The 19,305-nt window shown below is 36.8% G+C and overlaps 1 protein-coding gene across 1 annotated transcript; it reads left to right on the top strand.

The window, feature by feature from the left end:
* Positions 1-3,479: 3,479 nt before the first annotated feature.
* Positions 3,480-4,822, top strand: LOC146000141 (uncharacterized). Its single transcript, XM_083137481.1, has 2 exons — positions 3,480-3,750; positions 4,055-4,822. The coding sequence occupies exons 1-2, from the start codon at positions 3,646-3,648 to the stop codon at positions 4,820-4,822; spliced, it is 873 nt and encodes a 290-aa protein (XP_082993607.1). The 5' UTR covers positions 3,480-3,645.
* The last annotated feature ends 14,483 nt before the right edge of the window (positions 4,823-19,305 follow it).

The following is a 19,305-nucleotide window of genomic DNA, read 5'->3' as shown; positions in this document are numbered from 1 at the left end:
CTGTAAAAATTGAGAAGATACAGACTTAGTACCTGAGTCTCTCGTTCTTATTTGAGACTTTGATATCAAAAATAGAAATTTTGACTTTTCGGTAAGGGGATAAAACATTACCACTTCTGTAAACAACTAAATGGGGCATGAAACTGCCATATAATGTTTTCTCTAAATTTATTATTTGTTCTTGTTTTCGGGCTTCAAAATGGCAGTTCGTGAAAATGGAATTTTCAGACTATATTTAGTACTTATCTTTAAGACTTTTTGTAGCAATTATTTTTTTGCAGGACAATATAATTGTGCTAGGTACATCTCAACTTTTCAGTAATGCACAGAAAAAGAACACATATTTGAATTACAATAAAATGTAATGTTTTTATTTTTGACTTGAAAATAGCTTTCGCTGTTATTTCCCGCAACGATTTCTAAAGCAAAGGATTCTTTAAAGTATTGTGAAAAGGCAAGGGAGAAAAGTTTTGCTATTTTTGACAAATTTAGCTTATTTGTGAACGTGTGCTCCGTTGTTAATGGGTCAGCTGGTAACCCTGAATCAAACATGGTCAAGTGTGCGCACGCTATTGGAATAGGTCGTCTCAGATTTCGCTATCAGCTGATGCTTAATACATATAGAAGTAGAGCAGTGTAAAATAAATTTGTTCAAACGTCCCCAACAACCCCTAACATCTTCCAAAACCTTCACCAACACCCTCCCTAAAATTTTCCCCAAAGACTTGGCTGTGTAAATATTACCCAGAAGCAAAATTACTTTGTAAGTCCGAGTTATAATTACATTAAAGCATATGATTAACAATACCTTTATTGGTTAAACTAATTGTATTAATTTTGAACATCTTTATTGTATTTCACAACTGATAAAAATGAGAGAAAAGGTTGTTTAAATACCAAGCTGAAACGCAGGATCGCACGCGTGGGTGAAATTTACACAGGCAATGTTTCTACGGCCCTGTTAGGGCAACTAATGAAGCTTCATAGCTGATTCAAGGTCATGAGAAGGGTCGCCTCAGGGACACTAATTGATAAAGATGAAAGAAATATTTCAAAATATTTTGGGTCATTTTTACCCATTCATGTGTCCTTGTGGGTTAATGGTGATGGTGTGTCATGGAAATCCATGAAACATTATTCCTGAAAATCTGATGAAGATATAAATTATCAGATTAATCATTTGTTTCATTCGTGTTAGATTCTATACATTTTAAAAATATCGCTAAAAATTGTGTTAAGACCTTTAGTGTTGATGTGTTGCAGTGCTGCAGCGAAGTACAGTGTGTCCATTTCGATCTTCAGCCGAGAGATCGGGAGAAGCATGGCGGGCGGCGCTGGTGGAGTTGCCGACATTTGCGGCCTGTAATGCCCGCTTATGTTTATGGACATATGCAGACATTTATATAAATATTGCAAAACGAGCACTAACCTGGGTTATAATTTATCATCTGTAATTCATCCAAGTTCTACCCTTTTTTACACAAAAAAATATGCTTTAGAAACGATGTTACGAGCCACAGATAATAAAACATTTTAATCATAGTTTTGACCAGTAACGTCCTGCTTAAGTTCATATCCTTGAAAGAGTTTTGTGCCGATGGGGATCGTTTGGAGGTTTTGAATGTGCAACACTGTATCAAGATTACGCTGTAGACGAAACCGTTAAAAGTCAATGGTTTTCGTGAGCTTCCTTGCAATCCGTGCTCGAGTTTTTTGTTCCTTCGCGACAGAGCTGTGAATATAGTGGCGAGCAGAGGTAAACCAAGAGCGTGTTAATTTCGTACTGTACGCAAGAGTGTTATTATTGGTTACTTGCCGTTACTTGTTTGTGTTATTGCAGTGTATGTGTGTTGTGTCGGTGAGAGGATTGGAATGCCAGCGGCAAGGTTCATGTTACGAGGGGGGCTGATAAGTTCTCGGCCCGACCCAGAAGGACTTTAGCTACAGGCACGAAAGTTTCAGGCTATTCAACGTATTCTCCCCGAAAGTCTACACACTTGGCACTTGGTGGATATCAGTTTGAACAACTCTTATAACACAGGTTAGTGCTCATTTTGCAATATTTATATAAATGTCTGCATATGTCCATAAAAATAAGCGGGCATTACAGGCCGCAAATGTCGGCGTCAGCGTCGCCCGCCACGCTTCTCCCGATCTCTCGGCTGAAGATCGAAATGGACGCACGGTATTTTAAGGATATGAAAACTGTTGCCGAAAAGAAGAAAATTTTCTTAAAAATAATTTCAGTTGGCTTCTAAAAAAATGTGGTGTTTGTAGTTGCTTTTTCTTCACTCTATGCAATCTCAAAAGCAGATTATCAGTTTTGAAGAAAGTAGCGACAGAAATAATAGGTGATAAACTGAAGAGCTTCATCAGGAAATTACGTCTAAGGAACTCGCATTCACCACCAAAGTACATTTAAAGGAAGAAGGAAAGATATTGGAACTAGTAAATAAATATTATTTAATGCCTTAGAAGATATTAATTTATCTTGAAAGTGATTTGATAGGAAGTCTGTTTTCCTCGCTCTAAACATTTATTGCGCATAAATTCATTTTAAAGATACTTCTCACATTTATTATTATTATTATTATTAATATTATTATTTTATTACTATCATTATAATCCTTATTTTCATTATTCTTGTTATTATCTATTTCTTGAAACGGATTTCAGTTTCCAAGTGTATTGTTTTGTTTTACTGTGGTTTCAAGTGTGTATTGAAATAGATCAAAATTATACTTTTTGTATAAAAATCAAAATAATCAATCTCGTGTGAATTCTGTGGACCCAAAGTGTGAATTATTCCTTAAAATTGCTAATCTTACTCATTTGTATTGATTTAGGGGTCAACTAGTGAACTCCTGATTTTTGCAGATTTGTTCGCATTCCGGATCACTGTGCATTAGTGCCAATTGTGAAACTATGGCTGCATGATTGCACATATTCAGGATAAAATTAGATTTTTTCCCCAGGCTTTCGGCATTGAAAAGATGTGTTAAACAGAAAAACGTAAGTTGTGGAACTTCTATATGCTAACACTGTTTAGCCTTGCTTCCATGTTAATAAAACATTAAAATATTAACCAAAGCATTCTATTGTGAATATTCGTCTGAAGACCCTATTAAGAGGGTGGAAATGTTACCTTTTTAGTGTATATATTTTTTATACTATAAATTCTGCCTTGCTCAGTATTTTAATGTTTTATTCTATATGCTGTGATGTCTGTACGGCATTTACAAGTCAGGACCGATTTTCCCAAATCTACCTCATCTCATTCTGATACCATCCTTATCCAGATTGTCCAAAGTGGAATAAAAAGTACTTCCAAAAGACACAGCTATAAGAGTGTGACAGGTAAGACTTGTCCAGAGTCCACGCCACTTCTCCAAAAACCACTGTTTTTTCAGAATTTCCATTATTATCTATGCAACAAAGGAAACAATTCTTTTTGTTACCTGAGAAACTTATTCCTTATGTTTAAAACATGTCCTAGCTAAAACACTTTGCACTACCATGCCACCGTTGAGCATATGGAAGCCTTTGAAATGCCAGCATGTGTTTGTTTCTTGGAGAAACTCCATTGAAGGAGAATACCATCTTTGTTCATTGCCCAATTTTACCATGTGACCATATGCTGACTGGATGGAGGGCCTGAGAGAACGGTTTGATCTCGGCAGAGTGTTGCAACTAACTCTTGCCATCAAGTTGGCGAGGGAATCCACAGATGGCACAGAAACGGAAGAAAAGGTGAGTCACTGTTATGTACATGGTGTCTACTTTGCAAGGGTAGCAATGGAATGGTCAGAAAGATGTTCCTGGCCCCTGAAATCTGTTAATTAGTCATTCAGCCTGGTTCTCTCAGCATTCAATCTATCAGTAAGATCAGTGCCATCTGTTGATCTAAAGTTTCTTTACAAGATGGGACTGGCATGTTCTGTTCACACCATCATTCTTGCACCAGGAATCCATCCTTGAGTATTCCTATTGGATGGGTGCAGTAGCTTAATAAGCCAGCAGCTATTGAGTTTGATGTTTGGTTGTCTGATTCCAGGAAAAGAAAAAGTCGCCCAATAAGAAGTGGACACTCATATCGTTGCCATTCAAGATAACCATGTGCGCTATAGTGTACTTGTTCCTCTGCAGTCCGGGAGATGGAGAGCTTGTACACAAAACGTTTCAGGAGAACTTGGAAGAACTGAAACAGGCATTTCCCTCTCAGCCTGAATCCACGTGGAACACGATCTCGAAAGAGGTTCAACCGGCTCTAAGAGGCACAGCTTCGCGCCCAACGATACTCGTGTTGGTTCTCCCTCCCAAGACCACAGAAACTGGACGGTGTCTAGCCAGACATCTCGCTCGCAAGATAGCATCTTCTATGAAAGTTGATGCTGGAAACGTCCATGGTTCCCACCACACAAAACTGAGCAGCATCGGCGAATTTTATGAAAAAGCTCGTATTTTTACCAACAACGGTGTACTTTTAGTGGAAGAAATGGATAAGCTCAACAGATATGCTGCTGTTCTGCTGTTATCCTTGACCAACCAGAATGACATTTCTTTGAGGAATGCTGTTGTTGTCCTGACGATCTACACCCGTAGTCCCCACACTGTCCCATATGATGAACTTCAGTCGAAAGAGACTTCGTACGAGAGGCAGCTGGCTTGGTACTCCTTGAAGGAACATTGGGGAGAAAATGTGGGACACCTAATTTTGAAACATGTGCTGAGCATGGAACGAGCTCTAGCCTTCTTTGTGGCACCAGAAGACAATGTATCCTGGGTAGTAGACGAAATGCAGATCAGCAGTAAAGTTCAATAAACGTCTCGCTTCCCTTCAAAAGCTCTCTCATTGTTTTGCATGACTGTGGCTATTAGAGGTGCCATCTTTGGTGGCCTGTATCTCAGGCCAGGATTTTTTTTTGGACAAAACAAAAAAATATGGGTTTCTTACTTTGTCCTGAATTTTAACATGTTTAATTCAATAACATCTGAGACTATGAAGGTAACCCTCCTGCCTGAATTGATATGGACTATGCCCTACACTATATTGCCAATAATGACCGGACACCTGTAGGAATGTGATAGCCTAGAGCTGCTCTGGTGTCAGCACAGGGCAGATACGTTATTCGCCGCTATCACAGCCTGTACCGTTTGAGGAAGACTTTCCACCAGATTGCGCTGAATGTCTGCTTGTAGTCTCTTCCATTCTTCCTGCAAAATGGCTAAGAGCTCGGTGGTGGTGGTTGAGCAGTTTGACCTGGATCGCAAGCGGCCCTCTAAAATCATCCCACAGATTTTCAGTGGAGTTGAGATCTGGGCTCTGAGGTTGCCAATAGGGTTCATGCACTCCCATGTCGTCAAACCATTCAGATATGGCCCTTGCTCTATCAATGGGCACGTCATGAAATGGGATACTTTCCAACTGCTGGCACAAGGGAAAGCACAAAGTTGTCTAATTTTGAAAGATAGGCATAGGCATTCAAAGTTCCAAGGCATAGGCATTCAAAGTTCCAGGGGACCAATCCCATACAATAATTTCACCGTGTGAGCAGTACACTCCGATAAGAACTGCTCCCCAGACATTTGCACATCCATCAGATTGCCACAACATGTAGCATGATTTGTCATTCCACAGGATGTTTTCTCATTGTTCCAGGGACCACTGGCAACATTCTTTGCACCGCTGTAATCGACATTCCTGGTAATAATCATTGCCTTATGTGCTGCAGCTCTCCCATGAAATCCCAGTGCTACCACCTCTTTCCGCATGGTGTCACTGGCCAGTGTCCAGTGAAGTCTGACAGTGTGATGTCACCATATGTAGGAGCACTCACCAATGTCTATTGGTCAATATCTTTGGCTTCCATGTCATGGTTTTGATTTCATTATACCCTCATGTTTCCATTTCACTGACTGTTGCGGGAGGTATCTGGAATCTCGTGGATGGAATGGCCGAATCATTGGGTGCCAATATCATACCCCTTTCAGCCTCAACCAGTTAAGGTGTCCACTCATTTTGACTGCTGACAGTGGTATACACATCTACAGTACATTCACTGTCCTTCATGAGTCATTCGAGTGACACATGATGTGTATTGATGACAAAGGGTGGATCCTCCTTCCGGTTCAAAAGGTGTCTGGTCATTATTGGCAATGCAGTGTGTCATTATGTACTGTGCCCAAGACCAGTGTTTTTTTTACCAGTCCATGTGTTTTTATTTAAAAAAACTATTTGAATGAGATCAAAATCAATCCACCTGTAACAAATTGATTCATCTTGAAGTAAACATTATGTACACACACAAACACCTGTTTATATTTAAGTAGGGATAATTCTTATTTCAAGAAATTCTTTTCTAAAAATTGAGTTATATTTACAAATCTTATTCTTTTCCAGACTAAATATTAGAGGATCATTGCGGTTTCGAGCACTCACCTTAGTGTGTCATGGCGAGAGTCGCATTGATAATTTATCAAATGAAATGCTGCTAAAGATATTTGAATACTTCTCAGTACAGGAGCTAGGTTTGGTTATAAGACACGTGTGTGTGAGATGGAATGAACTTGTGAGGAGTTCACCTCTTTGGAAGAAGAGAGTGTTTCTGTGTGATGCAAATAAGGTAAATGATGCTGAATGTATTCTGTGGATGTCTCCTTTGTTACATAAATTCCACATGAGAGAGAAATTATATGGATGCAGTCAATATTTTAAAGTTCTATCATTGTGGAACTCTTCATACACTAGTGTTGGAGGAGCTTGATGTGGATTTGTATACTGTAGTGGAAGAATATTCTTCGAATAGAAATTCCGGTAATAATCTTCAAGAGATACATCTGACTGGTTTCAAATTGTCTAGATCAGGTGAGGAGTCAGCAGGTACACTGTGTGATGTGATGAAGGCTGGATCAAATTTACGGAAATTAATTATTCCATCTCCTACTTACCTAAATGGTTCTGACCTTACAGCTATAGCTGATAATTGCCATTTCCTGGAAAAACTTGATGTAGGGGGATGACATGTGGATGACGCTGATGTAATACATTTCTTAGAAAAACTAAGGAAACCCTAATTGTCATCAAGTTAAGTGGATGGCAGTTGAAAGGTGCATTTTTCTGTAAACTAAATATTTGTCAGAAATTGGAAACCCTGAAAATAAATTATTGCAAAAAACTAACAGGCGAGAATGTCTCTAATTTGTAAGCTATTTGATGAAGATCATTTGGCAAAACTGGTAGATTTGGAATTTGTTTGGTGTTGCACAATAACTGACGAGGTTGCAAGGGTCATTTCTATCAAGTGTGTTCTGCTGCAGAAATTCACTGAGACGTTGCTTAGGTGTTATTGGCATTAATGCAATTCTGAATGGTTGCAAAGGTTTAAAATGTCTCGATCTTGCAAGATTCCATTACTCGATGAATGACTTCCTTTGCAGCACGGATATTGTAGAATTGAAGCTATCTGATTGCTGTTCAATAAATGATAATGTTCCTGAAAGCATTTCCATTCATTGTAGTTCTCTTGAGCAACTTTCCATCGAATCGTGTCATAATGTAACAACACATAATGGTGTGAAAACGATTCTGAAGGGTTGCCAATATTTAAAAAGATTGTGCCTTACTAATATGAGATCCTTAAGTGGCAAGTTCTTGATGTTTATCCCTGAATATGCAAAATCTCTGGAATATTTGAAAGCATACAGGAGACTGAAGAATGTGGTATAAGCTGTGAAAGCATGGCCGAAAAAACTGGAGATAGAATCGACTTGAAATTGTATTGAAATTCTTCATGAAGAGGCTCAAGATGTCACTTTTGTATATAATTGTATACAAAGAATTTGGAAAACCTCATTTGTATACCAAAATGTTTCAACTTGAATTGTTAACATTTGTTTAACCTTTTAACATAAAAGCCCGAGTATATTCGGGTTTTTAATTCCCATGAAAATATAATATCCCGAGTATATTCGGGGTAACTTCTTTTTATCCGTACACATTTTAAAAGGACGATTATACTCGTTCTTCTATGTTTCTGCATGTTTCCGCTAGATAGTGCTGTTGAAGTTGTTGTTTACTTGTTTTTCCGGTAGATGTCACTAATAGTGCTGTTGAAGTTTTATTTTCTTTGCCTTTCCAATAGATGTCAATAATCTCCTTCTTTTGACGTTTATTTTCGTCTAGGGTGTAGGTGTGAAAAAGTCAGTTAGGGTGCCTTTGTTTTCTTCAATGTTTCTTGACGGTATTCTTCTTCTTTTGTGAAAATGGAGATTGGAGAAGAGATTGATATTGAGTTTAGTGGTTCAGATAGCTCCGAAGAAAGTCCTGAAGAAAGTTCAGAAGAAAGTGATATGTCAGATTCATCGGAAACTGACTTTGCAAGTGCCAGACAGTGGTTAGTGGTTAGTGTTTCAGTGCTATTTTGTGTTTATTTTGATTATTAAAATAACTTATCATGATTTTTTAACAAGTTCTATTTGTAATATTTTACTCATTGAGCACGAGTATACTCGGGATTTTATTTTAGGGGCTTTTCAGACGCATGTATCTCATTGTTGAGTTGTCAACAATCAACATTATTATAACCATTTATCATGTTCTTAACTGATTATTTCAAACTAGTAATAAAAAAATTACATTAAAATCGAAACAATTTTTCTTTAAAAATCTGTATGTTAAGAGGTTAATAACCATTCATATGTTGTGTATGTAGTAAATAGCTTCTCCAAACAATTGTAGTATTGTGTAATTCTGTGTCATCAATTATGAATAAGCTTTTGATGGCATGGATTTGACTAACTCTTTGTTTTTCTCTGCATATACAGAATTGTTAAATTATTTTTTCTGGTGCTGAGTTTTTATTTCTTGAATTTTCAAAAATTGACCAGTTGGCCCCCAAAACTTGAAATGCTTCTTTAAAACTTACGAAAATGGATTTTATTTTATTCATAACATGATTTTTTTTTTAATGATGATTTGCTTGTGAGATTTTCAAAATATAATTTTACAAAATTTCCAAGTGGTGAGTATTTGGTATAAGAAGTGAATTTCTTTAGAGGTCATGCAATGATTTAACTTAACACATTTTACATGCATGGACACATTAGGCATACAGAAGCACACATACCTATATTACATGTATGTATCACACATATTATATAGTATGTATTCTATCAATATTTCCATGAAATCAAAATTTGTAGCAAGAATCCAGTTTATATTTGACTTACCTACATAAGTTACATTGGCTGTCCTTGCCAAGCATAATTTGCTTTTGTGTTTGGTACTGAAGAAACCTTTTTCTTATGATATGCTTCTTGGCCTGTGTTTCCCCTTTTTGTCATTGAAACATAACTGTGGATCCTTGCTGTGTGCTGTATGCATTCAGTGTATAGACCATTCTTCAGCTGAACACTGATTTGTTGCTTATCAGGTGCACGTTGAGAAGGTGTCAGGTATGAAACTGAAGCAGAGGATGTATCTATTATTTTTATTTTTGTACACGCATACTTTTTTTTTCAAGGCAAATATATACCGGTTGGTCCAAAAATCCCGGAACAGTCACATATCGTGAGAAATACACATCAAATCGGAAAACGAAAAAATACGTGTTTAATAAGTGAAAGAAAGGTATTTAATGATATCACACTTGATTCCCCCCCCCCTCTGGGGGTGGGGTGGAAGGCAACTGAAATTTTAAATGGAAACCCCCATTTTGTATTGTACACTGTACATTTCTGTGTACACTAATTATGGAGTTGCCTATGGAACCGGAATTTTGAATCACCCTATTTCTAATAACTACGAATGTAAAGTTAAATGTTAGAAGTTAATGTACATTAAATTCAGACAATATTGTACTTCATTTCTGTTAGATTTTTACTTTTGAATTGTAGGAATTTGTCTATCAAAATATGTTATCATGCATTACCTAACCTACTCTAGATTTACTTAACCTAAATCTAACATAACTCCGTATCCCATTGGCATCCAATTTTTAAACTTTGTACAGTTATGGGTAATAGTGTATGTACGACATAATTTTTTGAAAAAATTAAAAAACCCATTTTTGAGAAAATTGCTACCAAAGTTTTCTTTACATCACCTTCAATTGTTTTTTTTTACCCTGACAAAAGCAGTAATATTTCGTGTGAAACAGCCCTTCAAGTTAACAAGATGCTGAAAAAAATGGTCAAAAATCTCTGTTTGCACCACTGTAATTTCGGAAATTCAAAGATAAGGATCTGTAACTTTGCATATTTTCCTACCTGAGGTGGCCCTTCTAGTGTGCCAAACTTCAATTTAATCAAAAAATATAAGATTGAGGGCCTTGTTGATTGGACCTGGAATGACCCATAATTTTCAGTGATGTAATTATTATCATGCATACAAGCTTGCTGCATAAAAGCACCATGTTATCAGGTGAATAACATCCACATTAGGAGTGAGAGGTTGTAGGGGATGTTGTGGTGGTCATAACCCTCCCTCTCTTTTGGCCCAGTATTCCTAAATAAAAAAAAGTCAAAGTCTGGACTTAATATTTTACAATATAAACTTTTACATTTTAATTTCAAAATATTCTCACAAAGCCAAGTCCAACATTTCAACTAGGGTTTTCAGATATTTCAGAAGAAAAATACAGGATAAATTTCCATGTATTGAAATGTAAATAAGACAAATTGTTATTTATAGTGTTAGGTATTAGGAGAAAAGTTTTCTTTCCTCCATTTTAAGTTGAATTATCAAAATTTATGCAGACTAGTTCTTTAGAATGAGACTTGATTGACTCCATTTCAAAGATTGAAATGTGGTTGAATAATCTAATGAAAAATGCCTATATTTTATGGAATGTCTAGGAACCTGAATTCCAATAAAGCTATCAATTTGGATGTTAAAATTGCAAATAAACCACAAAGAAAATTAATCAACATTACTGAGGTTAATGTAATCTCCTGCCTTGAACAGTATGTTTAACTCCTTGCAGTGTGCAGGGTGTAAGGGGTGACCTTCCACATAGTACACCCAATTGTCGACCTCACTTCCATGTAGTACACCCTGGACTGCATTTTACAGACAAACGAGGCTCTGGCGACTGGCTCTATGGCCAGTATAATTCTGTGTTGTTGTCCTGTTTTTTTGTCCTTACGTGTGCTGAGTGCCTGTTTACAGCCTCAGCTTTTAACGGAAGTCAGAATATTTTAAGATTTTAGTTATGCAATGTTACAGTTGTTATTTGTAACGATAAGGGGCTGGACCCCGTATAATGTGACGGGTGCTGACACACCCAAAATTTTAAAATCAAATTCAAATCCTTGCAGTGTGCCACTAATTTAGATGCTTGCTATGGGTTAGTGGCATTATTCAGCAATCAAGAAAGGTATGTTTCTTTTTTATTTATTTATTTGAGTTTGGGTGACTAACAGGCATTTAATTGCCCAATTATGGGTCTCCTCTAATTACATTACATTTAAAAACAAATAGCAACAAATAAATGTAAAACACATAGAAAAGTTGGTGGTTGATAGTTTATTACATTACAGGAATTTGACATACTAAATAGAATATTTTAGACATTCTATGTACATTACGTACATAGAAATAAAAATAATGAAAGGAATCTCTCTCTCTTCCCATGTATGAATAAAAGAAAGGAGGACCAAAAGGACTAAATAACAAGCATAGAAGAAAACACTGACCAGACAGTAGAAAATGTCAAAATTTCACAGATGTGGGCTGCATCATCAGTTGAAGAAAAGGCAGAAACGGAAGTTTTGATATTGAGTGTTTCCTTCTTTGCTTTCTCTCTCTCTCACACACACACACACACACACACACAGACACACAGACAGACAGACAGAGAGAGAGAGAGAGAGAGAGAGAGAGAGAGAGAGAGATGTACAATGTCAAGAAATTATACACATATGGTCATTAATAAAAACTGTGAAGGTTCAGATAACAACATTTTATGAAGAATATTTATTTATTGAGAAAATGTCAAGATACAGCACTGACCATTTTACGCAAAAAATCAACAATGAAAGAAAACATGTACGTATATAAATAACAAAGGATTAACGAAAATAATTTAAGACTGCACAATTTAATATTATTTAGCAACCTATGTTCTGATGTTATACTGAAACGCGTACTCTGTGGAAAATGCAACACTTGATGGGATGTCATTTTACTGATGGAGCATGTTGTAGCAGAATTTGCCATTGACACTTTTGTAAAGATAATTGAAAACATTCAGCAAACAGCACAGATTGGGAGCCTGTAAGTGTATATAGGACAGGCAGGAGATGCGGTGTTGAAAAATTGCATAACGAGGGAACCCTGTAACGAACTATAACTAGGAAAAAGTGAAGAACAGAATCCATTCTAGAGAGCTGAGTGGGACATGCCATGGACAGGACTGGATTCTATCATTGGGGAAATGAATTACTTGAAATCTAATGTAAGGGCTGAGATATCACAAATTTCATTGAATGATACAATTTTTCATAGTTCCCTTGTATGCAACACGAAATCTCCATTTTTTCTTTCCAGTGTGATTTCTAAGGATATGAAAGGATTTTGTACCTTCTTTACAGAGCTTATCCATTCTCCGATGACACTAGGACTAGTAATAAGTTGCACATTTTGTAAAGATTTGCATCCATTTAAGATGACCGTTACACCATTGTAAGAAATTGCACACGTTTCAAGAGAGAGAGTTTTTAACGAAATACATTTCCTGGAGATAGCCATGGAAACCTCATCATTTAACGACTTACAAAATGAAATACTTAAGTGGACTAAATCGAACATAGTACCTTCATCAAAGAACTTTAACAACTCTTGTGAACTTATATTCTGTAACCAATGAAGAGATAATGTGCTCAAAGATAATTTACCAATCATGAAAAGGCCTCTGTAAGTCATTCCTTTACAGTGTCCAATTTCAAGTGTTTTGAGCTTTTTACAATAACCCAACTTACTGAAGGTGTCATCCGTTAACCAAAAACCGTGAAGCTTCAGGACAGTCAATGTGTCCCTCTTCCGTTCCACCAAATATTGTATATCACTTTCACTTTTATGGGATTTACTAATATCAATTTCTTGAAGAAACTTGCAACCATCAACTACACAAACTAGGTCACAGCTTGAAATGTGTGCAGAACCAGAAAGTATTAACTTCTTTAAGCAGTTCGGTTGTGGTATATCACCAAAGATAGGTTGGAAATTTTTCACATGCAGGACCTCCAGTTCTTTAAGATTTTTCAGCATCAGCAGTGTGATTTTCTGCTCATCCAATGCAAAGTCATCCATTTCGATTGTTAAGGAATGAACAGATTTACAATGACGACAAATGGCTTTAATAATTTCCTTACTAGGCATACCTTTCAGGTGGAAAGCCCCCAAAGCTTTAGCATGGGACAAAAGATTCGCTGTGTCTTGTATAGATAAAGTTCCGTCGCTAACGAACACCAACTTTCTGCAAAAACTTGGGGTGTGTGTCAAGGTTCTCCAACGATCGCAAACGTGGCTTATGTTTTTATATAGATCATATATGGATAAACAAGCGAAAATTTTGAACAACACTTCATCAGGTAGACAGTCAAATGAAGATGCCATTGCATGAGCCAACTTCACCAGCACAAATCCACACAAGTGTCAAACCTGAAATTGTAAGATTAGACTAGTTTTAGAGATAGGCACACAAATTATATTAAATGTGATTAATGATTATTAAGACTAGGATTTCTTTTTTGTTTTGGAAAGCCCGATACACTGCTCAGTTAGATTTTGTTCATGGGTTTCATAACTAAAGCATCTTTGATGTAGAAAAAAAAGATAAAGTGCACCCCTGTGCTATGCACCATGCCATGAAGGTGTATAGGGGGTGTGAGGTTAGGGCCGCACACTTTCTTGATCACGGCCAAAGGTGGGGGTGATGTGATCATCACCATGCCCCTGGCTGCTTTTACCCCCCAGAGTTTCCTCCAGGTACCCACTTTATACTATGCTGGGTGGGCACCGGAGCCACTTGAACAGGTGGAAAAAATCACAGTTCTCCCCTGCCGGGGATCGAACCCAGGTCTCTTGCATGGTAGTCAGATGCCATAACAACTGAGCTACTGCAGCTTTGATGGGAATTTTTTTTGTCGATTTGTAGGATATTGCATTTTAAGGGGCGTTCGTGGCATTTTAGTACATTTTAAACAATTTTTAAAGCATTTTCTATCTTATTTATTTTTATGGTTTTACAAGAGAAGGGACATTTCTTATTTTCTTAGAAAGCAACAACTACTTTGGTTCCAGGAAATCTGCAAAATCTTTCCTTCTGAAAGAGACATCTAGTGAAAGGAATTGATAAGTGACTTAAAAAGTTCACGGGAAAGGGAAGCAGCCAAGAAACTGATTCTGGTTTTGAACAAAAATTAAGGGTTCAATTGCTGATATTTTGTTGGGTGAAAAATTTTGTAATGGAGAACTACCAGGGTTATGGGCAAGCTGGTGACATAATTTACAGCAAATATGCAAGTATTGGTAGAGGTGGAAAGGTGACTTTCAATGTATAAGTTCTTGTTATGGTTACGAGACAATCTGCAGTCACTTTGCTTTGACAATCTGCGTATGGTGTTAGGATTGCAGGACTGGTGAAATGAACACAGAAGTTCGTTGTAAAAGAGCATTTTTGAGTTTACAGTGCATTATTGCATTTTTAAAGAGCATTTTCGGGTATTTTATTGTCCATTAAATCCTGGTCCTAATGATAACATAGTATATTGCAGAATAACCAAAATTGTTACGTACCCAATAGGACCAAGTAATGTGAATAGTTTGCCAAAGAAGAATAGAGATGGCAGCACCAGGCGTGCAAGGTTAAGAATTGACATAATATATGTGAATAACTTTATAAATAAGAACAAAGCAAATTGGAAAGATGAAAAACAATAGAATATATTATAAGAAGACAAAGAATAAATATGAAAGAAGTAAATTAATATATATGTTTTATAAATCAAATCAGTAATCACATGTAAGTTAATATGAAAATTAAGGAAGTCAAAGCACTGATATGAGTTTGTGTCTTTGAACAGATCTTGCATCTGTCTGATTGATTTACCATTCCCATAGGGGAAATTTTGTTTACATCAGTGGCGAGCGCGTTCTGATCGACGCCCCACAGCACTTTTTGGTTGCGCGGTTTAACCGTAGCACCTACTTGGATGCGCGTGAAAATCGTTTGCACCAAGTATACACTCTGTTGTACCTAGTTAGTGGTGGCGCGTTCCAATTGCAGCCCCAAGGGAGGATATTAGTATTATTCCCAAAGCTTAAAGGAAAGGGCTGGAAAAGGATAAAGGAATTCGTTAGTCAAAACATAAATAAGTGGAAATCCAGAGGGAAGTTTACAAAGAAGACAAGAAGGAAGTCCAGATCCAGACCATCCATTGAGAAGGAAGTCCAGATCCAAACCGTCCATTGAGAGGGAAGTCCAGATCCAGACCGTCCATTGAGAAGGAAGTTCCGATCCAGACCGTCCATTGAGAAGGAAGTCCCGATCCAGATCTGCCCATTACGAAGGAAGTACAAATAGAAGAATATACAAATAGAGAAAATAAATAACAAAAAGAATATTGAGATGAAAATTGACTGTAAACGATAAAAATTATAGAAGAATGTAGCTTACCATGTAATATTCTTACTCCATGTATCCTGTGTTTAAATAATATATTCGTTTAAACGTCTCCATTGGAAGGCATCCTGTCTGGTTTCGTTGTCTACAAAGAACCCTACCCTGTAGATAAGCTAGCTGAGTTTTAAGATTAAGGTTTATGTACCTTTGCACCAAATGAAGGTAGCAAAATGTATAGAATAGTTACATTAACAGTGTTAACACTAGAAGGGGAAAGGATCCAAATACCCCTAGAACAGCAGAATGGGGTCATTTTGACTCCTCATAAGAAGTGCATTTAAAAATTCCAAATTATTTTGGAATGGGAACATAATTTTATTTTATATTATTTTCTGTGCATTATGTAATTCTATTTTATATTATTATCAGTGTATCATATATTATAATCAACAACAACTGAATACTCCAGATATGCAATATTTCATCACGAGAAACTGCTACTTGATGCGACATGTTCAGAGACGTCTTCTAGGTCGAATAACACTACCTAAATGACGACATGCATGTAAACTATAACAAGTGGGAATATGCTCAAGACCGGATGATACATGAACTACATGCAACCAGTGGCGTCTCCTGACCCTGAACTTCAGGCGTTGGCAAAGAAGGAATGTTGACCCCTCCCCCTCTCATTTCTGTGAACCAATATTAAAAATTTTCTCCGTACCTTTTTGGTGTAAATTTATAAATATTTAGAAAAACATTAAATTACTTAAATTATTTTAAATGAAGTAAATACTTCATTTAAAGTATTAATATATTTGAAGGGTAAGGAGAAAATTAATATGTTCAATACTTCGCCATACAATTAATTTTTAAAGCACGAGTTTGCAACCAGAGGGGTTGGTGGAACTCCTACCTATCACCCATAAAAAAGCACCGTGGACATAAGAATGACCCGTTCATTGAAAAATCGCTTAAATGCACATTCCCGGTTTTTCCCCTTACCCTTCATTTATCCTTCCAAAAAGTAAAATTTGAAAAATCAACTGCTCATTACTTAGTTACTTGAATTCCAGTCTATTCTTCTTTCTTTAGAGAGAAATGCGCTGATCACCGCCTCATAAAATTTGGATTTATCCCCTTCTCGCAGCTTAGAAAGTAATTCTTTCTGGATGGATATAAGACTTAAATTCGTCATCCGTTTCTGAGGTTGAGTAGATCGGCAGAATGTGTGGATCCTCTTCAGTGATGAGAACGATCTCTCGACAGATGACGTCGTGGAAGGAATTGTTGCGATCAACACTGCTAATTTATATATTTATGTAAACTCACCCACTAGATTCGTGATAATTTACAATCTGAATTGGTGTTTTATCTGATCCTTCAGTGGAAGCATACCAAACATAAAGTTCATTCTTCTGCAGTTTGGTTAAATTAAACACACTGCCATAAATTTCCTACAATTTATGTACGAGATGGTGAGGAAAGTTTTCTCTTTTATTCAAGTTTTATTCAAGTTTTGTAAGATTTAGTAAATCAAAATATTGCAATTTTTCAAATGATAAGAATCTAATTGTTATCTGGTTGCTGATATTATCAATGATTTCAAAGTAAAGCCTCCGGCAGTGGTCTTTCTGTGATTCGTTGTTCAGTCGCCTCCTTTTCATTTCAACAATCTCTTCCTCTTCTACTGCACCAGTTATAGAATTCCATAGTGTTTCGAAATTCTCACTTTCCTTTTTCAGCTGTTGTTGAAATTCAGTTATTTTATTACTGCAATACAAAATATCAACATTTTTATACTGCAATATACTGAATAATACGTCTGAAAAGGCAAGCAAGTTGGATAAAGCCTTTTTTAAAAATATATTTTCGAAGTCCTTCAAGAAGCTAGAAAATCCTCTGGAGTCATTGCAGTCAAATGATCGAAGTATCCACTTTCACTAACATGTTCAAAAAACATAAGCAGTGCTTCTCTGTTGTCATTGACTGTCCACACTAGCCTAGAGGTAAAATTTCATCTGGTAGGAGCTAATGACGGGAGCATTCTGGACATAAAAGCAGAAAGTTCGTGTAACCTCTTTGGAGAATGAGATTTAAGTGATTTAAGACCACAAAATAACACCTTAAGCTCTTTGTTACATTCTAACGATTGTTGCAGCACCAAGTTCATTACATGAACATAACAATGCGTATAAAAAGCTTTCGGATAATTTTCCAAAACTTTACTTTGAAGGCCATTCAAATGACCACTCATTACAGAATACCAATCGTATGTCTGGGCAATTAATTTATCCCCACACTTATATTTATCCATTATTTCAGTCACGTGACTAAAAAGAGCTCCTGCAGTTTTATCGGCGCTCATGTCATGAAATGCAAGAAATCTTTCAATGACTTTTTTCTGTGAGGCCGAGAAAAAACGTAACACTGTTAACACCTGAGATTTTTTGCAAATGTCTGATGTTTCATCGACCATGATAGCCACAAAGTCTGTGTTTTGAATTTCATTGTAGATTTCATCTCTCAGAACATCCGAAACTGAATTTATTAAATCATTTTGAATGCCTGCCGAAGTACCGCGAAAAACTGTAGAATTTAATAAATGTTATTTTAATGAGGGATCAAACTCGGCACTTGCAATAAGGAATTCCATGTAATTGCCCTTATTTAGAGATGCTGCATTTTCCTCATGGCCTCGGAATGGCAGTTCTGCTTTGCTAAATAGCAGACGGCGTTAATCAACCTCTTTAATATTTCCCTGTTCTCTTTTACTTTTTCATTGTGTAGCTCTATTTCAGCTTTTCGTTGAGTATCCAAAAGAACGTCAATTCTAGTAGGGGTGGCAACAAAACTACTAAATTTAAAGAAACTTTATTATAAAGATGCAATTCAGACTCGCTGTGTTTTCTCACTGCAGTATTGAGATGATTCAAATCCGCATACCCTTGATAATTCCTAACACCTTTTTTAGTCTAGAATAATAAACATGTCCAACAGTAAAATTTATTCACCACATCACACCCGCAAAGCCAGTCTGAAATTTCATAGAGTTCTTTTCGAAAATGTCTCTCAAAACCTTTTCCAGCACAACTTTTTCCTTTAACACATGTTAGATTCGAACATGGTTGACTATTGTCAATAACTTGTTTCTTCTCTGAATACGAAAGCGAAGAAAATAAATATTTAAATACTTTTGCACAACACTTTCACTATTCTCCATCTTAAAATAATCACATCACTTCACACCACACGTTTAAAAAATAATGCCCAACAATCACGAGCAAAACAACGCGGAACGCGGGGCGAATGAAAGCCAAAGCGTTGGAAACAAATACAACTCCTTGAGAAGCTAACCATGGTGGTGGGTGGCAGGGTGCGCATGCGCGGTCATCCTATGTTTTGGCAGTGGTAAGACGTTGTATTTCCTCTCCAACGCCCTGGCAGTGCGGGACCGATCTACCTGCCTGACAACCACTGCGCGCTGCGCCGCGTTCGAAAACTACCGGGCGCTCGTGACTGACAATTGAAGAAAAACGCTCAAAATCGTAATTTATAAAAGTACAGATACTTTCTTCTTTATTTCATTTTCCTTTGGCCGTTGACACACGACTTACACACCCAGAGAAATCGCCACTGCATGCAACCTGATGCTGATATTGCAGTAAGTATAAATGAA

Source organism: Lepisma saccharinum, chromosome 16 (assembly GCF_977018435.1).
Source record: "Lepisma saccharinum chromosome 16, izLepSacc3.1, whole genome shotgun sequence".
NCBI classification, from domain to species: domain Eukaryota; kingdom Metazoa; phylum Arthropoda; class Insecta; order Zygentoma; family Lepismatidae; genus Lepisma; species Lepisma saccharinum.
Note: the sequence above shows the minus strand (reverse complement) of the source record. Positions and strands in the feature narration are given on the sequence as shown.